Here is a 26,614-nt window from a genome sequence, read left to right on the forward strand (position 1 = left end):
TCCAATAAAGTATAATTTCTAAACTTATAAATGATTTAAAGTTATCAATCATGTATTTCAATAGGCTGTTTTCCATATTTCAGATTTCACCACGTCACAACACACAGTCTGCGGTAGGGGTGGGTAGTGTTCATATTTAATAATTAATAACATTAGTTTATGTTATCATAGGTGGAAAAAGAATAGCACTGTGGTATTCAAAATTAAACAAATAGTATATCAGGGAACGTTGCAAGTTTCAGAGATAGCTACACAATTTTTAAATATTAAATACTAGTTAGCTAATCAATTTTCAATTGGCTAAAAATAACGCTAATTATGATTTTGAAAACACCATGTTGCCTGTATAGCCACCTCACACCCAACCCTTCCAAAAAAACACATAACCAAAAAAGCCTACCTATATGATCAATAATTTTCACAAGCTGCACATATCCCACAGCCAAGACAATCAAAAACATTTATTAAAATTACTAAGCCTACATAAAAATATTAACATATATATTCTATTTTAGTATTACTCTAATGTAGCAATGGTTTGTTTCGTAAGAATTATAAAATGGCGTCCAATTTCTGTCCTATTAATTTAAAATGATTCAACATCGCTAATTTCCATACGTTTTTATCAGGACGAATCGTCCAGTTTCAGAACTAGAATGTACGCAAATTACTTTGCACTTTTTTCTTCTTCTTTTTTTAAAAAATAAATAATTGCAGATTTTTGTTTCACTTTTAGTATGAGCAAAAGATAAAATAAAAATAAAAATAGTTAAATAAATCCCTATTATATATTATGTGCATGTACTTGTGCTTGCTTATCTTCTTTTTTTTAATCAGTGATACCTTTTTATGTTTACAGCTTGTGTCGAGTTAAATAATTAACTAATTTGTGCTTATATCGAGTAATCCATACTTTAAAAAATATATATATACTTCTCATCAAAGATTTGACATTATCAAAATAATAATAAACATTACAGAAATATGTCTTGACATATTTCTTTCATTTAGACTTCTATAATGTGTACATGATACCCATATATTATGTACTCTAAAATTCTTCTAAAGACAACTGAATTAAAAAAAAAAAATACAGGAGAGACTATTCCCAGATCCCCAAGCATTCTCGCCCCCAAATTATTTTGCTAACCCTCTAAACTCAAATCCTGGGGAACACATTGCCCAAGTATCCCAGACCCAACATGCTAACATGGCATGATAAAAATACAATTTTTGTTTTCCAGTCAAGATATAATTTTATATTTATAATTATTTTACAAATGACCATTAAAAATAAAATGTCTTGCTCTTAAAATAGTTTATAAAAATGTATGTATGATAATTGACTGTGACGGTACATGCTCTTAATTTCTTTTTGCCTGTGGCGATATTAATTGTTTTAGAGGGCCGTGTGCAGCTCCATATGCACTTAAGCCCAGGTGGCCAGTAGTTACGTAATACCTCCGCGAGTGCGGTTTTTACAACCGTGATTTGGCGACTAGGCGACATTAAGTCTGACCATCTGAGAAAAAAATATCGCTTGGTTACTTTGGACATATACACATCATAAGATTCGGTTCCGCGTCCTGTCTCTGGACCAGTCTGGGATTTTATAATAAATAGCTAGGGTTTTAGACATATCGGGGAGAAACAGGAAGACTTCCAGGGATCGCTGTCCGTCCAGACTGGTAAATAAGTTTTATTTCTGCTCTGTGTATAACCTTGATGTGACTTTAAAATATTTTAATATTGTATTATACCAATATTATTTAGACGGTGCTGCCGGTCATCTGATGCAGTAATCTGTAGGCTCACTGTCCTAAATAATTATAAAAAGCTTAGCCAGTCATCCTAGAGGACCTAGGTAAACTGTAGGTTATTGTCTTTATTGTGATAGGTACCAGTATTAATTCTGTGTTACAAGGTTACTGAATGAGTAGTTAAGGGTTAATTAAAAATTAACCAGTTAGGAATAGAGTTGTAATTCCTTTATTTATTAAGTTCTCCTGGAAGCGTTTCTCCATTATCACACGTGTGTGTTAGCGTTTCTCAATTATCACACGTGTGGGTGTTGTGTCACGGTGAAGTGATTAGCATATTGTGTAAACTAGACACCTAGAGATTAACTAATTAAGTGATCAGTTCTGGGTTGTTATTATTTGTTGTTGTTAATTAACTACTGCGGCAGTACATTTGTCAGCGTAGGTTAATACAGATTCCAAAGTGTATTGTGTTTTGTTGTGTTTTCTAGTGAACTAAACGTGCTATATTACATATACTTTATATAAGATCGTATCTCTGATCATACCTAGACGAGCCACAAGCGGGTATAACTGCCTATTACAGAGAGATCTAATAGATATACAGTTAGGAGAGATATTTGGACAATCGTGTTCATTCAGTTACGGGTATTATAGGATCCCCGTGACATTGACGTACTTGTACTACTTGTGAAAAGTATTGTGAATAAATTGAACCGTGGAACAAAAATGAAAATCGAACCAATAATAAAAAAAATCCAAACTGTCCCATCCCTAATACACACACTCAAAGACTGTACATATTATATAAATGTATTAATTATAAATGTAGCATTACAAGCTAATATGGAATCGACCTACTTAATGATACAGCAGTCCTTGCAAAGTCCAAATCGATAATTTTGTACATAGTTATAACTTTAATTTTTTTTAGTATTTCACAAAATTCAATGAAGTCATATAATGGTAAAAATCATATTATAAATTAGTTATACACACACACTGAACTCGAAAACAAAACCCCTGCCTCATTGAATGTTATCGATAAAAAGACGAATGTAAACTGTAATTTTCTAGTCCATTCAACGTTTCTTCTAGCCTGAAACCTTCATATTACCCGGTACAAGGCCATAATATTTATTTAAAATCATTCAATGGTTTAAAGTAATATTTGTGATCCACCATAGTTACTACATAGTGAAAAAACGTAATGATCAAAACTGGATGTCGGGGCCTTATTATTAACTTCAGTTGTCATTGTAGCCTTTGAAGTGAAATCCGTATCACAAAGAAATACATGGATATGCAAGTCAGGATGTAGCCCATTGGTAAAGTGCTCACCTGATCCACAGTCGGTTTAGAATCGATTCCCATTGGTGGACCCATTGGGTTATTTCTTGTTGCAGCTAGTGCACCACAACTGGTATATCACAGGCCATGGTACTATGTGCTATCCTGTCTGTGGGATGGTGCATATAAAAGATCCCTTGCTACTAGTTGGAAAAATGAAGCGAGTTTCCTCTCTAAGATTACATGTCAGAATTATCAAATATTTGACATTCAAGAGATGATGATTAATAAAACATTGTGCTCTAGTGGTGTCATTAAACAAAACAAACTAAACTTTTATTTAAAGAAACATTACTATATATGCAGTAGCAACATGTTAAATTTAAGTCAAGATTTGATTTATATGATCAAGTAGTAATAAAATGCCCATAAGGACTATAGCACAAGCACAAACCCTGCAATTGCCCACCGCAATCGGCAATGCTGTAAAGATTTCCATTGACTTTTTAATTCTCTGGGGTACGTTTTGTTATGGTTATTTTTTATTCAATTCTTTTTTCACAGCATATTTTTCTTGCCGTGGAGATCTTCTTAATTGCAGGGGTTGCAAGCAGTAAAATTCAAAGATTTGAATGAAGTTTTTAAATGTTACCTCGTTTGAGTACGCTTTTCAACTGTTTGGCATTTCCTCTTATTGCTGCATCATGCAGGGAAAAACCCAGAGAATCTCCACTGACAATCTTCCCCAGTCTAAAAGGGTCATCCTTGTTATTAAATTGTTGTCCTATCACTATCCTGTTAATAAAAATATTAATAGTAATTCATATTATTGAGGCAACTATCAAGTCATTAAATGTAACTGTATCCCACTTTAAAGTCGCAGAGTTCAACCCATAAAAATGGATACTTAACTTTAGTTAAATCTACAAATCTGTAGCACATCTGGATAAAGTTATAACAGAGTGAAACAAGAGTATGTGTCATTGACATGGTGAAATACGCTTAAAAATAAACTAGAACTTGACTCCATAACCATTACTTTTCAGACACACATGCGTTTTAAAAAATATGTAAAATGCATTTTATGTTATTAAAATCACCAGAAACACTTCGGATGTACGGAAATGGACAATCTAAACTATAAAATCTAAGTAATGTTTGATTTCAGCTATTAAAAATGTCTCTAAAGGTGGGTTTATACTTTTTACGCCGTCACACGCCGTTAAACGCTAGCACACGCCGGTAAACGCTATGCCGGTTGACGGCATGAGCTGGCGAGTGACGGCAGACGTTAAGCGCCATTGTCCAAGTATAAACACACGGACGTACACGCTCGCAGACGCCGACCTTGTTTCAAGACTCCGCGGTAAAATTTAACTTTAACAAATATTAAGATGGTGGATATAAGCGACGAGGTGGCACTTCACCTCGTACAGTTGCAAACAGCAGCCGTCATGTGTTATTTAGAGAGCCAAAGGGACACTGCTCGACTTTTGTATTAAGATCCTTGAAGCCAATCAAAACCAAGGCGATTTAATGTTATACTTTGAACAGGGTCCGGGGCTCTAAATATACATGCCATTTCCAAATCATGAAGTGCTGCAATTGACATTTATAAGAAGTTGACAAACAGGTAATGTAGTGAACTTGCAGGTTTTGGAGCAAACTTGGGGAGTCAGACATATGGAGCAAAATTGATCAACTGGGGGTAGAACTGGCTGGAAGCGAACTGGTTGGGAACAAAACTTCCCAATACGTCCACAAAGAAACACACAAACATACAAACACACACACACACACACACACATCATATATATATATATATATATATATTCAGTAAAAACAAGCCAAATGACAATAGACCGGTTTTATGGGATAGCCTGGTTTTTACAAGAATTATTAATCATAGAACACCTCATGAAACATCCATGCTTACAATCTCGGCCTAACGATTCGCCAATGGCTCGCCAGGCATTGTCCTTCTTAGTCTGGTCCTTGAAATCTGACCAAGTCGGTACATATAAACACTTATATCCCTGTATTTCGTTTATTAAAAGTTCGTCAATGTTCTCCATTCTGCTGTACAGTGACCCAGTGCTGTGTTGTGAAATGACGTAACTACTTCTGATTGGCTGAATAGCTGACGTCTTCCAGCGCTTACCTTGAAAGTTCAACACGGTTGAACTTTGAAAAATATTCACGCCGTTACACGCCGACTCTCGCCAGCGTGAAAGTATAAACCGATGCGCTGGCTTTCGCCGTTTACCAGCGTGTGCTAGCGTTTAATGGCGTGTGACGGCGTAAAAAAGTATAAACCCACCTTTATAGTGAAAAATATTCTGTACTGTTTAAAATCTTGAGTCTGTCACTTTAACAATCCAAATGCAAATCTACGGTCTTAAAAGTTATAATAATTGCAAAAATATTACTGGTGCTCTTATTGGGATTTATTTTGAAACATTTTATTATACATTTATCCATGGGAGTCCCCTATCAATCCCACTGAAAGGGTCAATATAGGTTTTGTTTCTGTCTGTCCATCTGTCCACAATTTATAGTTTTCCAGACTTTTGTTCACAATCCCTCAAGATAGTAAGCTGAAATTTTGTCAGTAGCTTTATCATGCTAAAGTCCAAACCAAATTGTTAACAACTATGATAAATTACTCTCCTACCTTTAATTACCGTTAGATTTCCCCAATATTTTGTCTAAACACAAATTTTGAAAAAAACATTAGTGACAGAGATTCCACATACAAGACTGTAGCGATGTCACTGATATCGACTTTGCTGAGATTGCATATAGAGCAAAATAGAAAGAAAGAAAGAAAGGTTTTATTTAACGAAGCACTCAACACATTTTATGTATGGTTATATGGCGTCAGACATATGGTTATTGACCACACAGATATTGAGAGAGGAAACCTGCTGTCGCCACTTCATGGGCTACTCTTTTCGATTAGCAGCAAGGGATCTTTTATATGCACCATCCCACAGACAGGATAACACATATCACAGCCTTTGTTACACCAGTTGTGGAGCACTGGCTGGACGAGAAATAGCCCAATGGGTCCACTGACGGGAATTGATCCTGGACCGACCGCACATCAAGTGAACGCTTTACCACTGGGCTACGTCCCGCCCCATAGGGCAAAATAGATGAATTTTTTTGCTGTCTGCCATTTTGCTTGTTTCTGGAATACTCTTGAAGACGGGTGGGTTGATATGAAAGAAAGAAAGAAATGTTTTATTTAACGAATCACTCGACACATTTTATTTACAGTTATATGGTGTCATATATGGTTAAGGACCACACAGATATTGAGAGAGGAAACCCGCTGTCGCCACTTCATGGGCTACTCTTTTCGATTAGCAGCAAGGGATCTTTTATATGCACCATCCCACAGACAAGATAGCACATACCACAGCCTTTGATATACCAGTCATGGTGCACTGGCTGGAACGAGAGGGTTGATATGACGTAATCTAACACCATGACATGTGCTAAGGTATAACACACAAATGAATTTTGCAACAGCACTACTGCGGAAATTTTAAAGAAAAGATTAATGCTTTCAAAATTATTCATATATGATCCACTGCAGTAATAATACGACATCTCAAAAAAAAAGATCTCTATATAACAGAAAGTTAACTTTTATTGAACATAAAGACTGGACTAACATATTAAATGTCTATTCATGTAGTGTTACCTGTAGAACTTGTCAACTCCATCTACAGGATAAAGCACATGTACATCGATCTTAAAAGTTTAAGAGTGACAAGACTGGAGTGTAAGAGTTTGAACATGACCAGTGTCAGGCTGTCTCCACGTTGAAATATTTATGTAAAATAGTATTTTTTAAAAACCTGTTGATCAACGGCATTGCATTTCTTTATCACAGTAGTTCATGTCACCCATTTTTCCACCTGGACAGCTTCTATACTGGAATAACCCAATTTATATTAATTGGAAAAAATTATGCCACACTTGAGTATAAATGCTTTTATCTGGGATCTGTAATCGGACAAAGAGTACAGAGTAAAATGCCTACAGACTTTTCATCTCTCAGATTTGCAACAGCATTGAAAGGCCGCCGCAAATCAATTTTGCAATAGCTTTGCTAATTGCCACTGCAAATTCTGAAGGCTGTACGAGGCTTCCAACCCTCTTGAAGAGTATTCCACAAAAAAGAAAAATGGCAGACTGAAAAATTGCATGTATTTTCGAAGTCAATATCAGACAATGACATCGTTACAGTCTCATATGTGGAATCTGTGTCACTGTAATGTTTTTTTCACAATTTATGTTTGGACAAAAACGGTAATTAAAGGTAGATGAGTAATTTATTGTAGTTGTTAACAATTTGGTTCAGACTTTAGGTTACAGATCAAGTTTTACTTTATGATGTGATTTTTATTTTCAATGGTAGAACTTGATGTAATTAATTATTGCAGTGGAGACCTCACAAAGCCATATCAAGGACAAAAATAGACAGCCAATGCAATTATCAAAAACATGATGTTTGTCAAAATATAGCAGGAACACCTGGCTGTACGAGTTGGTGGCTTGTTTTCTGGAGGAAAACTATTGTCGAACCAAATTGTTAACAACTACAAAAATTACTCTCCTGCCTTTAATTGCTGTTAGATTTCCTCCAAAGTTTGTCCAGACACAAATCGCAAAAAAACCACTACAAATATACAGATTCCACACACGAGACTGCAACGATGTCGCCGATATCGTTTTTGCTGAGATTGCATAGGGAAAAATACATGCAGTTTTCTTTGGTCTGCCATGTTTTTTTTTTATGGAATGCTCTTCAAGAGGGGTGAAAGCCTCCAAAGTATGTGACACGATTAATATGAAATCAATGATCTCTAGTGGTATCATTAAAAAAAATAATAATAATAATAATAATAATAAATAATAAATAATATGTCATCACGTTTGCTTTTATATCAAACATGTTATGACATTGTTAGATTAAGTCCTACCCTTTCACCCCTCTTGAATAATATTCCATAAAAAGTCAAAATGGCAGCCGACTCAAAATTACATGCTTTTTGCCCTATGCGCTCTCAGCGAAGTCGATATAGGTGACATAGTTATCATCTGGTATGTGGAATCTGTGTCATTGTAATGGGTTTTTTCAAGATTTCTGTCTGAAAAGACTTTGGAGGAAATCTAACGGCAATTAAAGGTAGGAGAGTAATTTTTCGTAGTTAACAATTTGGTTCGGACAATACATTCACGGGATCGAGATTATCACTTGGGGTTCTTTTCATAATAAATTATTCTGACTTGAGAAAAGTAAAGTATTACTGTATGTATGAAGTATTGTTTTTATTATATTTGAATGTTTGGCTTATTATATTTAAAACTCATGACGCCAGGATACAAAATGTTAATCATGACTTTCAAATTTAAAATAAAAATGGTTTTTCAATCCCACACCAAACCGTAGTTTTCGCAAAACGCCCCCTTGGATCAAAACTCCAGTGATTTAACAATTATTATAAATGCTATACTTCTCAAGAAGTGACCACTAACTCAGGATTTGGTCCTTTGAAACCACGAACAAACTTCGTTAAACCCGCCATCTAAACTACATTTTAACTTCTAATCTTGCAGACGACGCGCAGTAATGCGACTCCTAGCGGAGGAGATAACTCCATTTTAAAGACGTCTCGGTGGCGAAAACAAAATAAAATCCCACAAACAACACTGTTAACGTATGTGGCTTAAAACTCTATTTAGTCCGACAGCAGAAAAATATAACACAAAATTATCGGTTATATTTTTAATTGGTGTTTATTTATATTTGGGATGTATGTGGTGATATCCAGGTGGCTGTAGAGTTGTTACCCTTGAGCAATTTAAAATATTCAACATGGTCTCCAAGGAGTCTGGAAATAAAAAAAAGTGCTATATATCTCACTTTGTAAATGGATATAATAAAAACATGAATTATTTTTCATTTTGTATGTTTTAAAATACAAATAATTCAATAAAATAACTATCTGAAGGAAATAGTTGAAATCATTAATATAATATTCAAGATGGCCGCCAAGGAATGTGAAAATCAATAAAATGCTGTCTCTTTTTTCTTTTTCTTTTGTATTTTTAAAAAAGATAAAGAATTCAATTGAACAATAGTATAAATAATTAATATATATTAAATAATATGATAATGTAGGCCTATATTGCCAACAGGGATCTCTTATAAGCACAACCAAATGATAAATGTAATAGTTACAAACTTTTACAATATATTTTTAGAATTTAAACACAGTATATTTTAGTTGTCTTGTGCCTATATTTGACTCATTCTTCATCCTCCTCCTCTTTTTTCTGCCAGTTCAAAATGTCAATGTAACCCTGTCCACTTCTGTAGCCTATAAGCAGAACACTGTAGGCCTACATACCAGGTTGGAACTGTTGCAACAAAGTAGGCCTAATATGTGCTATGTGTTCTGCATGAAAATTCACTATCACGTGATCATCTTATCAACTGTAGCAACTTCTTTGGGGCCAGTTAGATATAAATGATGGTAGCTGATATAATAGTTTTAGAAGTCACTTCCTGTGTCCAACCTTATGTACCGGTAGGCCTAGTTGGATCTAATGTTTGTGAATTTGGTTATAATAAAAAAAAATTTTTTTTTTTTAAAACCCCACACAAAGTGTCAATTGGCAGGATTCGAATTTACTGCACTGATTCACATGGTATGTGGTATCCCACGACCTTAACCACGCGGCAACCAGGTCTTCCATAAACACTCAAGCCCAATTAACCGTAGTTGAGAAAGTGCTGGTAGACAATCGGTTCGAAACTAATGTAACAGTTTGTATTAATATGGCATTGTATGTACAGCAATTAATCAAATGTAGGCCCTACTCCATGTTACAATTCAACCTGAGGATGGGCAGGAAGAGAGGCAAGCTTTATTGCCAAGCTCCGACCAACGTTTGATGACCACATTTTAATACTGGTCTCTGTCAGATTGACACTGTAACTGACCATAGCATGCTAGAATAAACAACCTGGCATGATTTGTGACATCTGACAGAGGTATGCTAATATTGCCTAAATAGATGAGGGTATGCAAACCAGACTATATAGCACTTCCATAGCTACATCCTTTACAATAAAATAAATAATACCACTATTATTATATATTACACCCAGTGAGTCCATGGGCTGCCAATAAGTTAGTAATGCTTTTCTACAGTCGCATTAATATAAATCACTGTTTGGTCCTTGATTGGAGAAACCATTTTGACACTGAGTGAGTTCAATATCATCAAGATTACAGAACTGAAAAAGACGACACAAATATCTATATCATGTGCAAGTGTGATAGTTAACTGAGTTAATGAAGCTTGAGTGTAAGGAAGTTATCCTTGTGTGTTACAACATCTTAATATACTTTAAAAAAAATAAAAATAGGGGCACTCTAATAAGAATTTACAATCGCCAAAATTGTAAGGTATATTAGCTGTGGGGATTGGTTATATGATAATAGTAATTTAACTGGGCAAACATTACAACCGGTAGTTCAGTATTACAGTTAGTTTTTTTACCACCTAAGATCTTGAAGGACGATTGGAGTCAGAAGTGAAATTTGAAAGTTGACGGGTTTTTTTTTTATCAGTAAATGCCAAATTCAAACAATAAAAATGACTGAAAACAAAACAATAACAACTGTATGATCAACAGAATGAAAAAGATTGACAGAAATAATGTTCCACAGTGATTAATCGATCTTCCTGGAAATTGTCAAAATCGAGAATGATATCCCATGCACGCATGTGTACGTGGCAACTGCGTGATGCACGTGCAAACTATGGAATGTGTTTCGGTATGTTGATAAACAGACCTGAACGTTGTTTACTAAGATGTCTGTGGTCAAAACGTATGTTCGGTCTAATAGTTGATATTAACATTAAAGTTACAGTCTCTGGTTACCATATTATAACATCATGTACAAATATAAAATACAAGCTCAAATGCACTTTTAAAAAACTCGTGTGTGTTCTCTATGAACGGAGATCGTCAAAACTATACGCTCGATTCGTCGGCCGTGCCGCCATTGCTCGGCAAAGCACAAACGACAGCCTGTTGTCAGTTTCAGTTAACACGTGCGTTTGCCGATTTCAAATTGTAGGGTTTGTCTCAAAAAATGAAATGAGAAATCTTGCGCTGTACGAAGAACGTTCGGTTGAGGATACGGTACTAGAGTCTTTCGTTAAAACCGGTTTGATCTTGACAATATATTAATCGACAATCGTACCTTCCTATTTCAGAATTAATATTTTATAAAGTGTTAGTAGAACTTTTAAAGCTTAGTTTGTATACTAGTAACACATTGATCATGTATATATTTAAAAAATAAAATATACTAAAGTAGACAATGAACGTTTTCACTTCTTAATTTTAATTTCAGAGGGAGGGCATTGAAGGTCGAAACCCTTACCTGCCCAAGCTGAAATTGAAATATATTTTCATGTTGAGCATGGCCCCATATAAACGTCGCTCATCACAGTCTATAACCCCAACCCCGCTGAAATCCCTGCACACGCGCCTTGGAAACCCGCTACTTTTTTTCTTTTTTTAAAATCGTTTATATGTACCATCCTACAGACAGGATATCACATACCATGGCTTTTTATATATAAGCAACCCGCTAATGGGGATCGAACCTAGACTGACCGCGCATTTCCAAAAAACACCTTTTTACGTCTAAGTAATGAATAAAAATAACATATAGTCAAAAAAAATATATTATGTAAATCGAACACAACACCCTCTTCCTCTACTCCTAGTGCGTTACGTAATTATTAATACCCCCTTACATGTAATGCGTATGCCAACCGCTGGCCACTGTCAAAATTTCACGGCAAATCCCCCACCGACCCCTGGAAAGGTGTTGTACCATACCTCTATGGATATAAATATGTTTTGGAGATATGAGACGACCCCTCGGTCAAGACAGTTAAATTTGTTCAAATATTTATTTACATGCTCAGTATACCACTAGAGTTTCGAGCATAAATTTGTTTAAAATCACGTGAGAAGCTCAGCGCCTGCGCAAATCACGTAAAGTCCCAGTTCTACTGGCGTCCCGCTAAATGAAGAAAAACAAAGCGAGCCATTGCGTTTGTAGTTGACCTAGATAATGTACATAAGCGAGCATTGCGATACTATAACGATGTGGTGGACCTTTTATGTGCCAAACAGAACTGAATCATCTATTCTATATGCTTAAATAATAAAAATATTCCAAAGACTGCAGCTTTAATAGTTCAGGTTCCCCTGCTTTTTTGCTTTTTTTTAAAGAATATATATAGTTGCGTCTTTAAGCAGACAAACACACACAAATATCAAAATACTTATCGTTTTTACTTGCAACCATGATCTACAGCAAGACGCTTAGGTTGTTTTCCCATTGACAAAACTGTGCAATAAATATGTATAACCGCAGACGTTTTAAACTCCACATATCACTGAGCCAAACTTCCTTATCGCGCATCAAGGGACGGGACGTAGCCCAGTGGTAAAGCGCTCGCTTGGTGCGCGGTCGGTTTGGGATCGATTCCCATCGCTGGGTCCATTGGGATATTTCTCGTTCTAGTCAGTGCAACACGGCTGGTATTTGCTATCCTGTCTTTGGGAAAGTGTATATAAAAGATCCCTTGCTGCATTAGAAAAAAATGTAGCGGGTTTCCTTTGATGACTACGTGTCAGAATTACTAAATGTTTGACATCCAACAGTCGATGATTAATTAATCAATGTGGTGTCGTTAAACAAAACAAACTTTAACTTTATCCAGCTTCAACTCATGGCTATTTGCACGTTTTCGATGATTTGAGAGACAGCAGACAGACTCTCGTGCTATCGCACCTGGGACTATCGGTTGCCAATTAAAGCCGCAGACCCTAGTTTCAACCCGTGAAAATGGACACCAAGTTTGGTTAATCTACGATACATGTACCTGTAACACATTTGGACAAAGTTACAATATTTTGGAACAAAAGTTTGTGACATTAAAATTGGGAAATACCCTTCAAAAATAGACCAGAGCTCCTCTCCATAACGGCTACTTCTTAGACGCACGTGCGTATTTTTTCAAATATGAAAAATGCATTTTGTGGTATTAGAAACACTAGGATGACCAGAAATACTTGGGATGTACGGAAATGGATAATTTAAACAATAAAATTTTATGTAATGTCTTATTAAATTATCAAAAATGTCCCCAACAGTAAAAAAAACACAAAACAAAAACAAGTCCTTGTGTTTAAAAACCAGGGTCTGCTCCTTTAAAACTTCGAAAATGCAAATAGCTGTGCAACCACTCGTAAGATTATGAAGTAACTTTAACATATTAACAACAAAAATCGCTTTGAGTCGAGGGTGGGAATGGATCGACACGCGCCTGCTTCAGTGCAAGGGTTAATCCATTTGCTTTCAAAGTTACACAATAAATCTTCATACGGGGAAGCAAGTCATTTTAACCAGCAAAACTGTTCACCACTCTCTTTTGTCTCCCTTGGTTTGAACAAAATTGGTGTCTATGCTGCCATATAACTTTTAAGTATTTAATCGTAAATCATGTAGTTTAATTGAGAAGTGGGGGTGGTTTGTGGTCTCTCTATGTTGTTTCTTTTTGTTTTGTTTCGCTTGTTTGTTTGTTTGTTTCGTTCGTTCGTTATGTCGGTCATTCGTTATTTTGCTTTTTATTTTGTTGTTTGTTTGTTTGTTGGGTTTATTTTTTATTTTGGTTGTTTATTTTGGTTGGGGGTAATGCTGTTTAAATGACAGAATTTATGTAAATGTGTAAATGATGTAAATTGTGATCATTTTATTTCAATGTATCAAAAGCCGTGGTATGTGATGTTCTGTCTGTGGGAAAATGGAGAATAAAAGATCCCTTGCTACTAACGGAAACATGTAGTTGGTTTCCTCTACATGTCAGAATTGCCAAATGTTTGGCATCTAATAGCAAATAACAGGCCCGTAGGAACGACTTTGGGAATAGTGGGGACACTGACGGATCGGGTACAAACTCGATATCAGATTTTGGTTACAATGGCAAGCATTAATGTGATTTAAAAAAAGAAAGAAGACTCATAAGTGTGGGGGGGGGGGGGGGGGGCACGTGCCCCCGGCCCTCGGTTCCTACGGGTCTGAGTAAAATTATAAATCGATGTGCTTTAGTGGTGTCGTTGAACAAAACAGGTTTCACTTATTTTAGCGCTTACATTCCGCTGAGGTTTGAACTCACTGTCCTTTAAGCGAACAACACCGCTGCTTCTCCGTGGGCTACTTCTGACAGTTAGTTTAAGAATTACCATTCATTTTCATTTCATTTACAGTTAGGGGCGGGACGTAGCGCAGTGGTAAAGCGCCCGCTTGATACGCGGTCGGTCTGGGATCGATTCCCGACGGTGGGCTCATTTGGGTTATTTCTCGTTCCAGCCAGTGCACCACGACTGGTGTATCAAAGGCCGTGGTATGTGCTTTCCTGTCTGTTGGATGGTGCATATAAAAGATCCCTTGCTACTAATACAAAACTTAGCGGGTTCCCTCTCTAAGACTATAGGCCTATGTCGAAATTACCATGTTTGACATACAATAGCCGATGGTTAATATATCAATGTGCTCTAGTGGTGTCGTTAAACAGAAACAAATTTTATAGTTATTTTCGTGCTTCTAATTAAGGTTCAAGCACGCTGTCCTGGGTATACATTTCAGCTGTCTGACCTGTCCAGGACAGTGGGTTGGTGGTTAGTGAGAGAGCAGTCGGTGTAGTGGCCTTACACCTACCCACTGAGTCGCTGAACTCGCCAGTACCGGGAGGCGAACCCAGTGCCTATTAGCCTTATGTCCGATGGCTTAACCATGACACCACCGAGGGTGGTCAGTCTTTGACAACGGAACCAGGCTGAGTCATAGGTGTCTAAATCTGTCCAGCCGTACCCATTATTATGTTCATCATGTCATACTGGCCACAAACCACAATTATTTACGCTACATATGTTTCTATATAGCGTTAATGGCTATAGCACTTATATTAATATCGGTAGGCCCATGGATCTGTTAATGCACTTTTGCCTGCCCGATGGCAACATATGAAAAGGACAACCCCTGTTATCCAGTTCTTTCTCCCAGGATATTGGTTTACACAAACACACACACTAAACCTGGAATGGAATGGAATTATTGTTTAACGTGCATATTCAGAGCAAGCTGTTGTAGCGCACGCCTGTCCTGGGCACAGGTGCCGGCCTCGGCCGGCTCCTCCGTCCAGAGCCCCGTTCCACGAAGCGATCTTAGGCCTAAGATCACCGTAACTGCACAACTAACATATGCACTTAAGGTGATCTTAGCGCTAAGATCGCTTTGTGGAACGGGGCCCTGGACACTAAACCTGGCCACAGTACACCCATTTATACAAAAAGTACTACATTTGCCTGAGCTGGAATTACAACAAAAAAGTCTTCAGTGTTAACCAGTTACATGTGTTTGCAAACTACATGCCCTTCCCTTTCAATTCAGTCTAATAGTTGCCACTTCAAAGCTGTCTGCCATGGAATAATCACAGTCAAACAGCAGACTACTTGCGCAGATATATTTCCAAATGAGAAGATAACTGCGATATGTGGCCCACTGGTGCTATCGTGCCTCGAGTGTCTGGCACTCGTTAGACTCTTTACCTTCGAGTTTTCGGTGTTTTTTCTCTTCTTTTTCAAATCCACTTTTTGTATTTCAAGATGACGAAAATAGTCTTCAGCTTTTCCATTACTCTGCCAAAGCCTACCCCCGTCCCTCCTTAACAGAATATATGGTGACACGAAACCTCAGTGGCGTAGGAAGGTGCCAAAAAATGTGGGGAGGTGGTGGTGGTGGTGGGGGGGGGGGGGGGCCACACTTTTATATTTACACACTTTTACACTTATAAAGTAAATATAAATCAAAATATCTTCCTACGCCAGTGCTTCTCTTTCGCGCCTTCTTTCATCTCTTGTCTAAATTGCTTTCACTCATCTTTCTTTTTTGCCCCTTACTTTCCTTTTTCAACCCGTTTTCCACAATTCTGGGCATAAACTACTGTTATTTAATGTATTAACATAATAATGGTTATTGCGACACTTACGCTAAATATGACAGCAAACCTGGTACTGCGTACAGAATAACAGCAAGACTTCATCTTTATTATACGTTGTGTACACTTACAATGTCTGTATAAATACTAATAAACGTCAAAATAATGCCTTCTTGGCCATATTGCCATTTTGTGCACATCGAATTTTATTTGGCAACAAGCAGACACGAATTCAACATATAAAAGTCACCTTGTTGTCAGCTTGCACTAAAACTGTCTCAAATTACTCGTTAAATAACGCAATTTTCCAATTTCTCGTCTGGTCTATAAGCTCTAGGCAATAGGCTAGAGTGTATATTGCATTCATTACAAACACGCAGACGATTGATTTGTTTTGACCATTACATACTTGACTGAGATAAATGATACATTCATTATTGCTATGGCGTGCCATTACTTCCATTGTCTTAACCAGAGCGTTTACACTCGTAATTAAAGCTGCCATCTCGAGAATATAGTTTTATTGTTATTTAATAATTTAGAATAGACCATTGTCACGGGGATCCTATAATACCCATAACTGAATAAAACACGATTATCCAAATATCTCTCCTAACTGTATATCTATTAGATCTCTCTGTATCGGGCAGTGTATACCCGAGTAGCTCGGCTCTAGGTATATCAGAGATAAGATCTTATATAAATATATATATTATAGCACGTTAGTTCACTAGAAAACACAACAAAACACAATACACTTTGGAATCTGTATTAACCTTAAGCTGACAAATATATTTGCCGCAGGTAATTAATTAACAACAACAATAATAATAACAACCCAGAACTAATCACTTAATTAGTTAATCTCTAGGTGTCTAGTTTACACAATATTATAATCACTTCACCGTGACACAACACCCACACGTGTGATAATTGAGAAACGCTTCCAGGGGAACTTAATTAATAAAGGAATTACAACTCTATTCCTAACTGGTTAATTTTTAATTAACCCTTAACTACTCATTCAGTAACCTTGTAATACAGACTTAATACTGGTACCTATCACAATAAAGACAATAACCTACAGTTTACCTAGGTCCTCTAGGATGACTGGCTAAGCTTTAATAATTTTAGCACAGTGAAGCCTACAATTTACTTCGTCAGTTTACCGGAAACACTGTCTAAATAATATGGGTATAATACAGTATTAAAATATTTAAAGTCACATCAGTCACATCAAGGTTATACAACAGAGCAGAAATAATATTTACCAGTCCAAACGGACTAACGTTCCCTGGGAGCCTTCCAATATGTTTCTCCCCGATATCTCTAAAATCCTATCTATTTATTACAAAACCGAATATCGCCTGAGGACACATCGCGGTACTCCCCCTATCATGTGAATTTTCCATAGCGACCAAGACGACATTTTTTCTTAGATGGTCAGACTAGCTGTCGCCAACCGCTAGGAAACAAGGTCGTAAAACAGAACTCGCGAAAGTATTACGTAACTACTGGCCACATGGCCTCCACAACTGGTCTGGGTGTGTATTAGAGGGTACGGTCGCGCGGAGGTATTACGTAACAAAGTGCCCACCTGGTCTTAAGTGCATATTGGGAACAGCTCGACCACCATCGCGCAGGGGATATTACGTAACCACGCCGCACACGGCCCTCTGAAACAATTAACATCGCCACAGGCGAAACAAAATAAGAGCATGTTCCGTCACAACCATCCAGAATAATATTCTGAGCGCCACACGCCATTCTTCGAAATATATACTACTCAAAAGAATTTGAGGGTCAAAAATTTATAACCAAATAAGTTTCAGAGTGTATTAGATTGATGATGTAAACTACTCAAATTTTTTATTTATTGTTCCATATTTACAAAAAAACACAAATAAACGTCACTGTATACAAGAAAGTCACATGACATGCTGTCAAAGTTGAAGGTTGTCAAACATGGATTTTACACATTAGAACATTCGTTTAATAGTGTGTGAATCCATCCCTGGCGCGAATACACTCGACACATCGTTGCCTCATGCTGTTGATCAGACGCCTGAAGAACTCTTGGGGAATGACCCAGATCATGAAGGTTGGCCGGAGGGGCATGGTTATCCCGAACTCTCCTGCCTAATTCGTCCCAGGCGTGCTCTATTGGGGCCATGTCAGGCGAATATGCCAATTCATCCTGGCGATACCTTGTTGTCTGAGAAAGTCCGTTACCACCCTGGCGCGGTGGGGTCTGGCATTGTCATCCTGCAGAACTGCCCCGCCGCCAATCTGCTAAAGGCCTGGGAGAACCAACGGCCGGATAATCTCATTCAGCTAGCGGATTCCATTCAGATTGCCATCCACCACATAGAGGGGGGTCCTGTGGTGGATAGAGATGCCGCCCCACACCATAACGCTGCCACCACCGAACCGGTGACGTTGTCTAACGTTAACGTCAGCGAAGCGCTCCCCAGGACATCTGTAGACACGAACCCGACCGTCGTTGAACTGGAGACTAAACCTGGACTCATCAGTGAACATCACTCGACCCCACTGAACACGTTGCCACCGCAGATGAAGCGTGCACCAGTGACATCTGGCCGTTCTGTGACGTGGTAGGAGTGGTGGTCGAACAGCCTGGCGACAGCAGCGTAGATTATTGGCTCTCAGACGATTGCGTATGGTTTGATCAGACAATCGAGTTCCAGTCGCAGTCCGCAGATTGTCACGTAATCGGCGTGCTGTGGTTGTGCGTTGACGTAGAGCCATATTGGTGATGTAGCGGTCCTCTCTATTTTTTGTGCTTCCGGGTATTCCCGAACGTGGACGATTTCGAACAGAATTCGTTGCTTGGTACCGTTGCCACAGTCGGCCAACGACACTCTGACTGACACCAAATCTCAGAGCAACATTTCTTTGCGTATTGCCATCCTGAAGCCAAGCAATAGCCCTTCCTCGATCTTCGATAGTCAGTTGAAGTCGTACCATTGTCGAATTTGGAGTGTGCACCGTACACGAACGCAAGCTCCAATTATACGAAAATTCAGCATTGGGAACATGGAATACACGTGCAAAGCGTGCAAATGAAGCGCTTTGTGAAAAAGCAAGTTATGGGCACTTAGCAGACCTTTCGCTTTCGCCCTAATTTACGTGCAAATGTAAGCATGTTTTCGCCATTAGAACTAGTCGACAGTGTCAATGACAGTGGATTTTAATTCATTTATGGGTTGCTTAGACCCACTTTCGTCAAAATGGAACAATACCATGCGTGACATTATGGTCTAGCTAATATAATTGACATTCAGAAAATAATGTCGAAAATATCGTCTGACCCTTAAATTCTTTTGAATAGTATATGTTACCAAATTCGTTAATCTACGTCACATAAAAATGTATAATATTCTTCTTTTTAACTCTCAAACGTAAAAACACACACACACACACACACACACACAAAACAACAACAACAACAACAAAAAACCAACCAACAACATGATAACAGACAAGTTTGCAGCTGACGATAATCGTTAATAACCATACAGAGAACATTTTGTCTTCAAAAGTGTGCGGGTGGGGTAGGGGTGGGGTTGGGGATGGGTGTAGATTAGTGCTAAAGCGCTCGCATGATGCGCGGTCGCCGTCCTAAACATGCATCATATCTTACGCTAAAGACGTCGCTTTTCTTCTTCTTCGTTAAGACCTTACATTAAAGGGATTACATCATCTTCATTTTCATCTTCATCATCATCATCATCATCATTATCATCTTCTTCTTTTTCTTCTTCTTCCACTTCTGCGTTCGACTTGTGTCGAAGTCGTAATCCCACTGGTACCGTTAATCGGGGTGTCCTCCTTAGGTTTGCGACTTTTCCTTAAGACTCTGGTAATCTGATTTCGCATCGTGTTTTGTCGCGGGTCGGGTCCCTGGTCATGTCAGAGATGTGACCCGAGACAGCCGTGCCTGAAACCTTTGGGGTATAGAGGCATAGACCAGGAGCATTAGCCAAAATATAACAAGCACCCGGAAAAAATTAGTAGAAAGCTGAATTTTTCAGGAGAGCTCCAGAAAACCATACCTAGGCCAAAATCGCAAAGTTCTACAAATTCTACCCTGTGGCATTTTTAAAATTCAAGATGGCCGCCATCACATCAAAGAATAATGGACAAACTTCAAAAGCATCATAACTACTCAACCACCAGCCTTAGAAAAATTATTTTAATGTGTAAATTCATATTTGACATGTAGTGAATCCAATGAAGCTATATACATTTGTCTTGGAGTTAATTAGCATAAATCTAAAATGGCCGCCAATGAGACCAATATTTGGCTCCGAAATCGAAATATTTGCATAACTTTATAACTATATTCTACACAAAGATTATATTTGCATCAATATACTATAAAAGAGATTACAATAAGCAATTAAAACCAACTTCTGACTACTCATAATTAGCTTACTTTAGCTGGAGTCTGGGAAGTCTAATCCGTAACATCAGTGTCTGCATCGATAGCATGATAATTTTATACAGTTGTGTCCACCACAGACAGTACACAAGAAGGTGCACTGCAACCCTGTCTTGTAACAGCCCCGCCATTTCCCACACCTTCCCTTGCAGGCACAGGATATCAATTTCAGCGCATTCTCTGGAGCAACAGACCTGTCAGTTTCGATTGGAACAAGCAGTCCCTCCATGTACTGCCATCCCCATTTAGTTGGTGACAACTTTTCCCCGTGCCATTGCTGGACAGTATGGTATGCTCTAAAGCTATACTATTCTGCAGCTGCTGAAGTTGGAGAGAGTGATTCCAACTTAAAACCAAATGAAGATAAAGATGCTTTATGAACAGATCGAAAATACATGACATAACGATGCTTGTCCAGTGACTTCGATTTAACTACTCCATATAGCTTTAGCAGAAATAACTCTCGAACACTTGCAATGTACTTCTGAGTGCTGTTTGACTGAGAAAAGACACTAAAACAGTCCCAGTTGTCACCATCATCAACCTGTGCAAGAGCCTTCTTCTTCCCTTGATTGTAGAGGGCAGACACTGTATCACACCCTGTGATTGTGTGTACAAACATCAGGTGTTATCTGACGTTGCTGAAATCTGCTTGAATTTCACCTATACAGTATACTTGCAATGGGTTCTGCACAGAAAGCATATAGAGATAAATGTTCGAGATGGCTTGTGCAACCATCATCACCAGCAAATCGGTGTCAGTCGCTATAACAACAGGTGAATTTTGGGTTTGGGCAGCATCCATGGCAGTTGATGCAATCAAGCAGTCAGCATCTGTGATGCTATGCTTCAGTCAGACCTACTCCCTCAAATTTTCCAATCAACTTTTTGATTAAGCAATCTTTATTTTTGCCATTTCCCCCAAAAGCCTTTTAAGATGCTATGGTTTTCATTTCCAAATCAAAAACTATATCAGCTGATGTGTTCTGCTGTGCTCATCGCTGTTGTTCAGCAGATTTTGTTGAGGTTGCACTGCCATATCAATCAAACACTAAGACAGAGTTTAGCCCATAGTGTTCAAGCACATATGCTACATACATGCAGTGGTCACAGACGTGGTCATATGTGGCATCAGTAGGCCAAGGCAAGCTTTGGAGGAGGTGACCTCCATCAAGAATGAAGCGTGCGCCTTCAGGAAATTGAAGGTGGACACTTACTTTCGACTTTAGGATGTTACCAAGAACACTCTTCGTGTTTTCCCTCATAATCCCTTTATCAAATAAGGAGGGTGGCTGTTTGGCAAACTCGTGAAGGAGATAATTATCCTTAATCACACATGTAACCCTCATGAATAACAACGTGCTATTCACTTCCAACTCAACACCACGGATAGTAATACCCTTTTTTTACCACTGATGCTGGTCACTCTGTCGTTTCTCTTCAATTTCATGTTGGCATACCTTTGCCCAGTAGCAGCCGAAGCAGCTTTTATATCAAGAGCAACAGCTTGATCCGCATTGTCACACTTCCTGGCAATGACACCATTCGCTACACAGATCAGCGATTATTGTGCTCTCCATAGTAGAATGGAGAATGCACTTGCAGCCAAGGGAGGAAGGTTTCATAGTTTTTTCTATCTCGGGCTGTGCTACTGGCATGAAGGTACAAATGATGGTCAGAGGTGTTACTATGCACACCCGTAAACGTTTCCAAGGCATCACAGATCGGAATACAGCGGAGCAAAGCATGCACCCATTTGTTCAGTATGCTGTTTGTAATTCCTCGACCATGTGTCATACCTCACGAGGTTTTTAGCAATCACATCAAATCTTGTTCTATTGTTTGATCACTGAAGTTTCCACTCCAGAATTGTATCTGTTCTTCGAATGGTAAAATAACCTCTCTTGGCGCAGGCAAAAAACTGATCAGCAGACATGATGTCCGTCAGCCCTTTCATCTGATCAAGGTAGAAATGGGCAGAGTTTGCATTTGCGATGTGACCAGCAACATGGAACAAGGGGATCATTTCACTGACTACATGAACATGTAAATCCCAATCCCCAGTGCGCTCTGCTCGGATGAAACACCTAATGAGGAACACTTGTTTCAAATATAAAACCCAAAGTTTACCCGCTCTACTAAGAGTGACGGTATCTTCCACCAAGCTATCCATAATATGTGTGAGCTTTTGGACATATTCATCATTGTCCACAAAGTAAGTGGGACATTGACCATCCTGCAGACATTTATGTATAGCCTGGAGACGAGTGAGATTTATACTACTGAGACATCCAGGTGTCTGTAGGAATTTAGACACAATGGCTACTGATGACAAAAGATGAGCGCGAAGAGCACAAGCATAAGCATGGCTTGTCATCATATGGATGGCAGTATTTGGAGCATAAACAGTCGCCCACAGACCTTCTAGACCACTAACACCCATTACATAGCCAATGGACCCCATATACGACATGAGTAAGTGAAATTCTTCAAGTCTAACAACAATCTTATTGAGCTCTGGGAAAGACGATATCACAATTTCAGTTGCCTTGATGTACTGGGGTTGGTCAAATGTGACAGGACAAACACTAAGTGAATGCTTTTTGGACAACTTTTGTGCAAAACACAAAGCAGAATATATCAGTTTCAGGTTGAGACAACTAGTCTCACCAAATAAAGTAATACCTTAACTGGAAAATAAATAACATGTTAACAATTGAAGTGATTCACAATCTATCTTCATATTCACTATAATATGAATATTTTATTAAAACATTGATCTTAGTATATTAAATACATTATATTTATTTTGATTTATGTGGTATTATTTTTATTTCTACAAACCAACAAATCAAAAGTACCTTATAAAATGATATATAAATATAAGAATAAGAAAGTTGGAGTGTATCTTCTTCATTTATAGTATTAGGAAACAAAGTGTAAATGTCATTTAGCTAATGCTATGCATATTTCAATATTTGTCACTATATGGGTTGGCGGCCTTTTTGTTTATTGCAAATCAAATGGAAGAATACTAACCAATCCATCAGAAGGTACTCCTACAATTCTAAAAGGGTAAATTACTGTTGCCCAACAAACAAATGATAGCAACATTAGTAACATATTTAGTCCACTGGTCAAATAATGTTATAAAACAAGAAAAAGAAAATTGATACACAAGGTCATAATTCACACACATGCTGAACAAAAATAGATATTTTGTGTTTTGCCCTCTCTCGATTTATCAAGATTTTGTTTGTAAAACCCCTCTTCAATTGGTGTGGTGAATTATGTACCTGTGTATTATTATGGCTCTGAAATAAGAAATGCCTGGTTTTTAGCCAATTATTAGCTTTGTTGGTAGCCATCTTGGATTATTTCAGATGGACTTTAAACATATTTGCACCCATTGGATTCAGCACACTCCAAACATGGATTTACACATTAAAATCATTGTTCTGAAGCCTGTGGTTGAGCAGTTATGATGCTTTTGGAGTTTTCCCATTTATCGCTAATGCTAATGGCGGCCATCTTGAATTTTTAAAAATCCCACAGGGTAGAATTTGCAGAACTTTGTGATGTTGTTACAGGTATGACTTTCTGGAGCTCTACTGAAAAAAATGAGCTTTCTACTAATTTTTTCCAGGTTATATGCTAATGCTCTTGGCCTAGCACGTTAATAGCGTTCCGAGCCGGCCGTATTTGTGTCAGTAGTAAAAAAATGGGATTCCAGTGTTCGGGTGTCTAGTCTATAGTGCCATAGTCGCACAGTGAAGATTCTGCAACACCAATCGTTTTCTGTCTAGAATCGACCCCCGTCGGTGGTTCCATTGGGCTATTTCTCGTTCCAACCAGTGATTCACAACTAATGTAAAGAGGACCTGTCTGTGGGATACTGCACATAAAAGACCCCTTGCTGCTAGTCGGAAGTCTTAGTGTAACCCATTGCGTGGTGGCAGCGGGTTTCCTCCCTCATCTGTGTGGTCTTTAACAATATGCCCGACGCCATGTAACCGTAATTAGATTAGCGAGTAAGACCTACTATTATAATGTTTTAAAATTGTGTTGTCATCTCTAAAACTTCACCTTTGCAAAGTAAATCACAACGCACTGTTGAAGAAAGTGTTCCCTACAATAATAATTAAAACGTTTACTCACACTGTTGCTGTATTTATGTACAGATGGGGGAGGGGCGGGATTTAGCTCAGTCGGTTGAGTGTTCGCTTGTGGTGCTTGCGTCGCAGGATCGAACCATATCGGTGGATCGATTTAACTGAGTGGTTTTTTTTCGTTCCAACCAGTGCACCACAACTGGTCAAAGTCCGTAGCATGTGCTTTCCTGTCTGGAAAAGTGCATATAAAAGATCCCTTTCTGCATTAGGACAAATGTAGCTGGTTTCCTCTGATGACTACGTGTCAGAATTACGAAATGTTTGACATCCAATAGCCGATGATTAATTAATAAATGTGCTCTTGTGGTGTCGATAAAACAAAACAAACTTTATGTACAGATGGAAAGAAATAAGGGAACATACACAAAGTTGTCATAGTAAATCTCAAGTTGAATGTCGGAAGTGTTGAAATGACTGCCACAACTTCTAACACTATTGGGGGGGGGGGGGGGGGGGACGTAGCCCAGTGGTACAGCGCTCGCTCGATGCGCGATCGGTGTGGGATCGATTCCCATTGGTGGGCCCATTAGGCTATTTCTCGTTCCAGCCAGTGCACCACGACCGGTATATCAAAGGCCGTGGTATGCACTACCGTCTGTGGGATGGAACATATAAAAGATCCCTTGCTGCTAATCGAAAAGAGTAGCCCATGAAGTGGCGACAGCGGATTTCCTCTCTCAATACCTGTGTGGTCCTTAACCATATGTCTGACGCCATATAACAGTAAATAAAATGTGCGTCGTTAAAAAAAAAAAAAATCTTTTTTTTTCTTTCTAACATTATGGATTGAGGGCTTTGGTTGCAGTCACCATATGTTGTTACAATTTGTGTCATCTCATATTTCTTTTCATCGGTATATACAATACATTAATAAATGGTGAGGCAAGACTGTAACTGTTTTAGCAGCAGCAGCAGCAGCAGCAGCAGCAGCGTGTTTGCGTCTATCGACAAAGTCTGTTTTAGCCAAATTTAGCATTTGAAAGGATGCGGAATTATTTCATTCACACTGGTTGATCCTACAGCCTCTGATATTCTTAGTGTGCGGCGAAAAGTCTTCGACAATAAAGAGAAATTGTGCGAAGTCAAATATTGAACGTGGCAGGTGCTTAGAAATGCGGTTAACATAAAGTGACAGGTACATAATCGTAGTATATCTACTGTGTACAAATATACATTAACGGTAACTAGGTTACTAAGTGCGTTTATTTACAAAGACGTCATAATGAAAAGTAAAATAGAAGTGCGAGTTATCTAAATATAAACGAATAAATGAACAAGGAAGAAAACAAAATATGACGGAGACCAATTTAAACGCGTGGGTGAGACCACGTTGTCAAATTGTCCATTTGAAGTGTGTGGGATTTGTACTTGTAGCTGTTCGTGTATTAATCGGTTTGCCAAACCCTCATTATTTGGCTGAACCTTACAGTTCGGTACCCACAATTGTTCTTTGTTGTTTTTAGATCTTTGGAAGGTACTGATTAAGCATCCGACGGGTGCAAAATTTGAACCCTTTTTAGCATTTTGAAATATACAAGGCCGCCAAATATCCCGGATATTTTATCACATATGACAAAACTGTTCATGTATATTATATTATGGTGATTTATAGGTCAATGATTTCATTTTAAACTACTCCAAGCTAATTGAGGCATCACAACATGATTTAAATCCACGATGACCGCTACTTTAGCAAACAGAATAAGGGAATTGCATTTATCGCATTTAACATCCTCTGAAATCTAATTAAAATTAGCTCCACTATTACATGTGGATCTAACAGCAGCCCGTTGGAGTTCATGTCCAGTTGACCT

The 26,614-nt window shown here is 38.2% G+C and overlaps 1 protein-coding gene across 4 annotated transcripts in view; it reads right to left on the minus strand.

The window, feature by feature from the left end:
* The window catches only part of LOC121379942, a 61,219-nt gene extending 52,512 nt beyond the window's left edge, over positions 1-8,707 (minus strand). For all 4 annotated transcript variants that reach the window (XM_041508634.1, XM_041508633.1, XM_041508635.1 and 1 more), the window contains exons 1-2: positions 8,604-8,707; positions 3,703-3,845 (exon numbers count right to left, since the gene is read on the minus strand). In XM_041508634.1, the coding sequence (XP_041364568.1) occupies positions 3,703-3,845; positions 8,604-8,653 (193 nt within the window). In that variant the 5' untranslated portion in view covers positions 8,654-8,707. The remainder of the gene's footprint in view (positions 1-3,702; positions 3,846-8,603) is intronic.
* Positions 8,708-26,614: the final 17,907 nt, after the last annotated feature.

This window comes from Gigantopelta aegis, chromosome 8 (assembly GCF_016097555.1).
Source record: "Gigantopelta aegis isolate Gae_Host chromosome 8, Gae_host_genome, whole genome shotgun sequence".
Classification (NCBI taxonomy): Eukaryota; Metazoa; Mollusca; class Gastropoda; order Neomphalida; family Peltospiridae; genus Gigantopelta; species Gigantopelta aegis.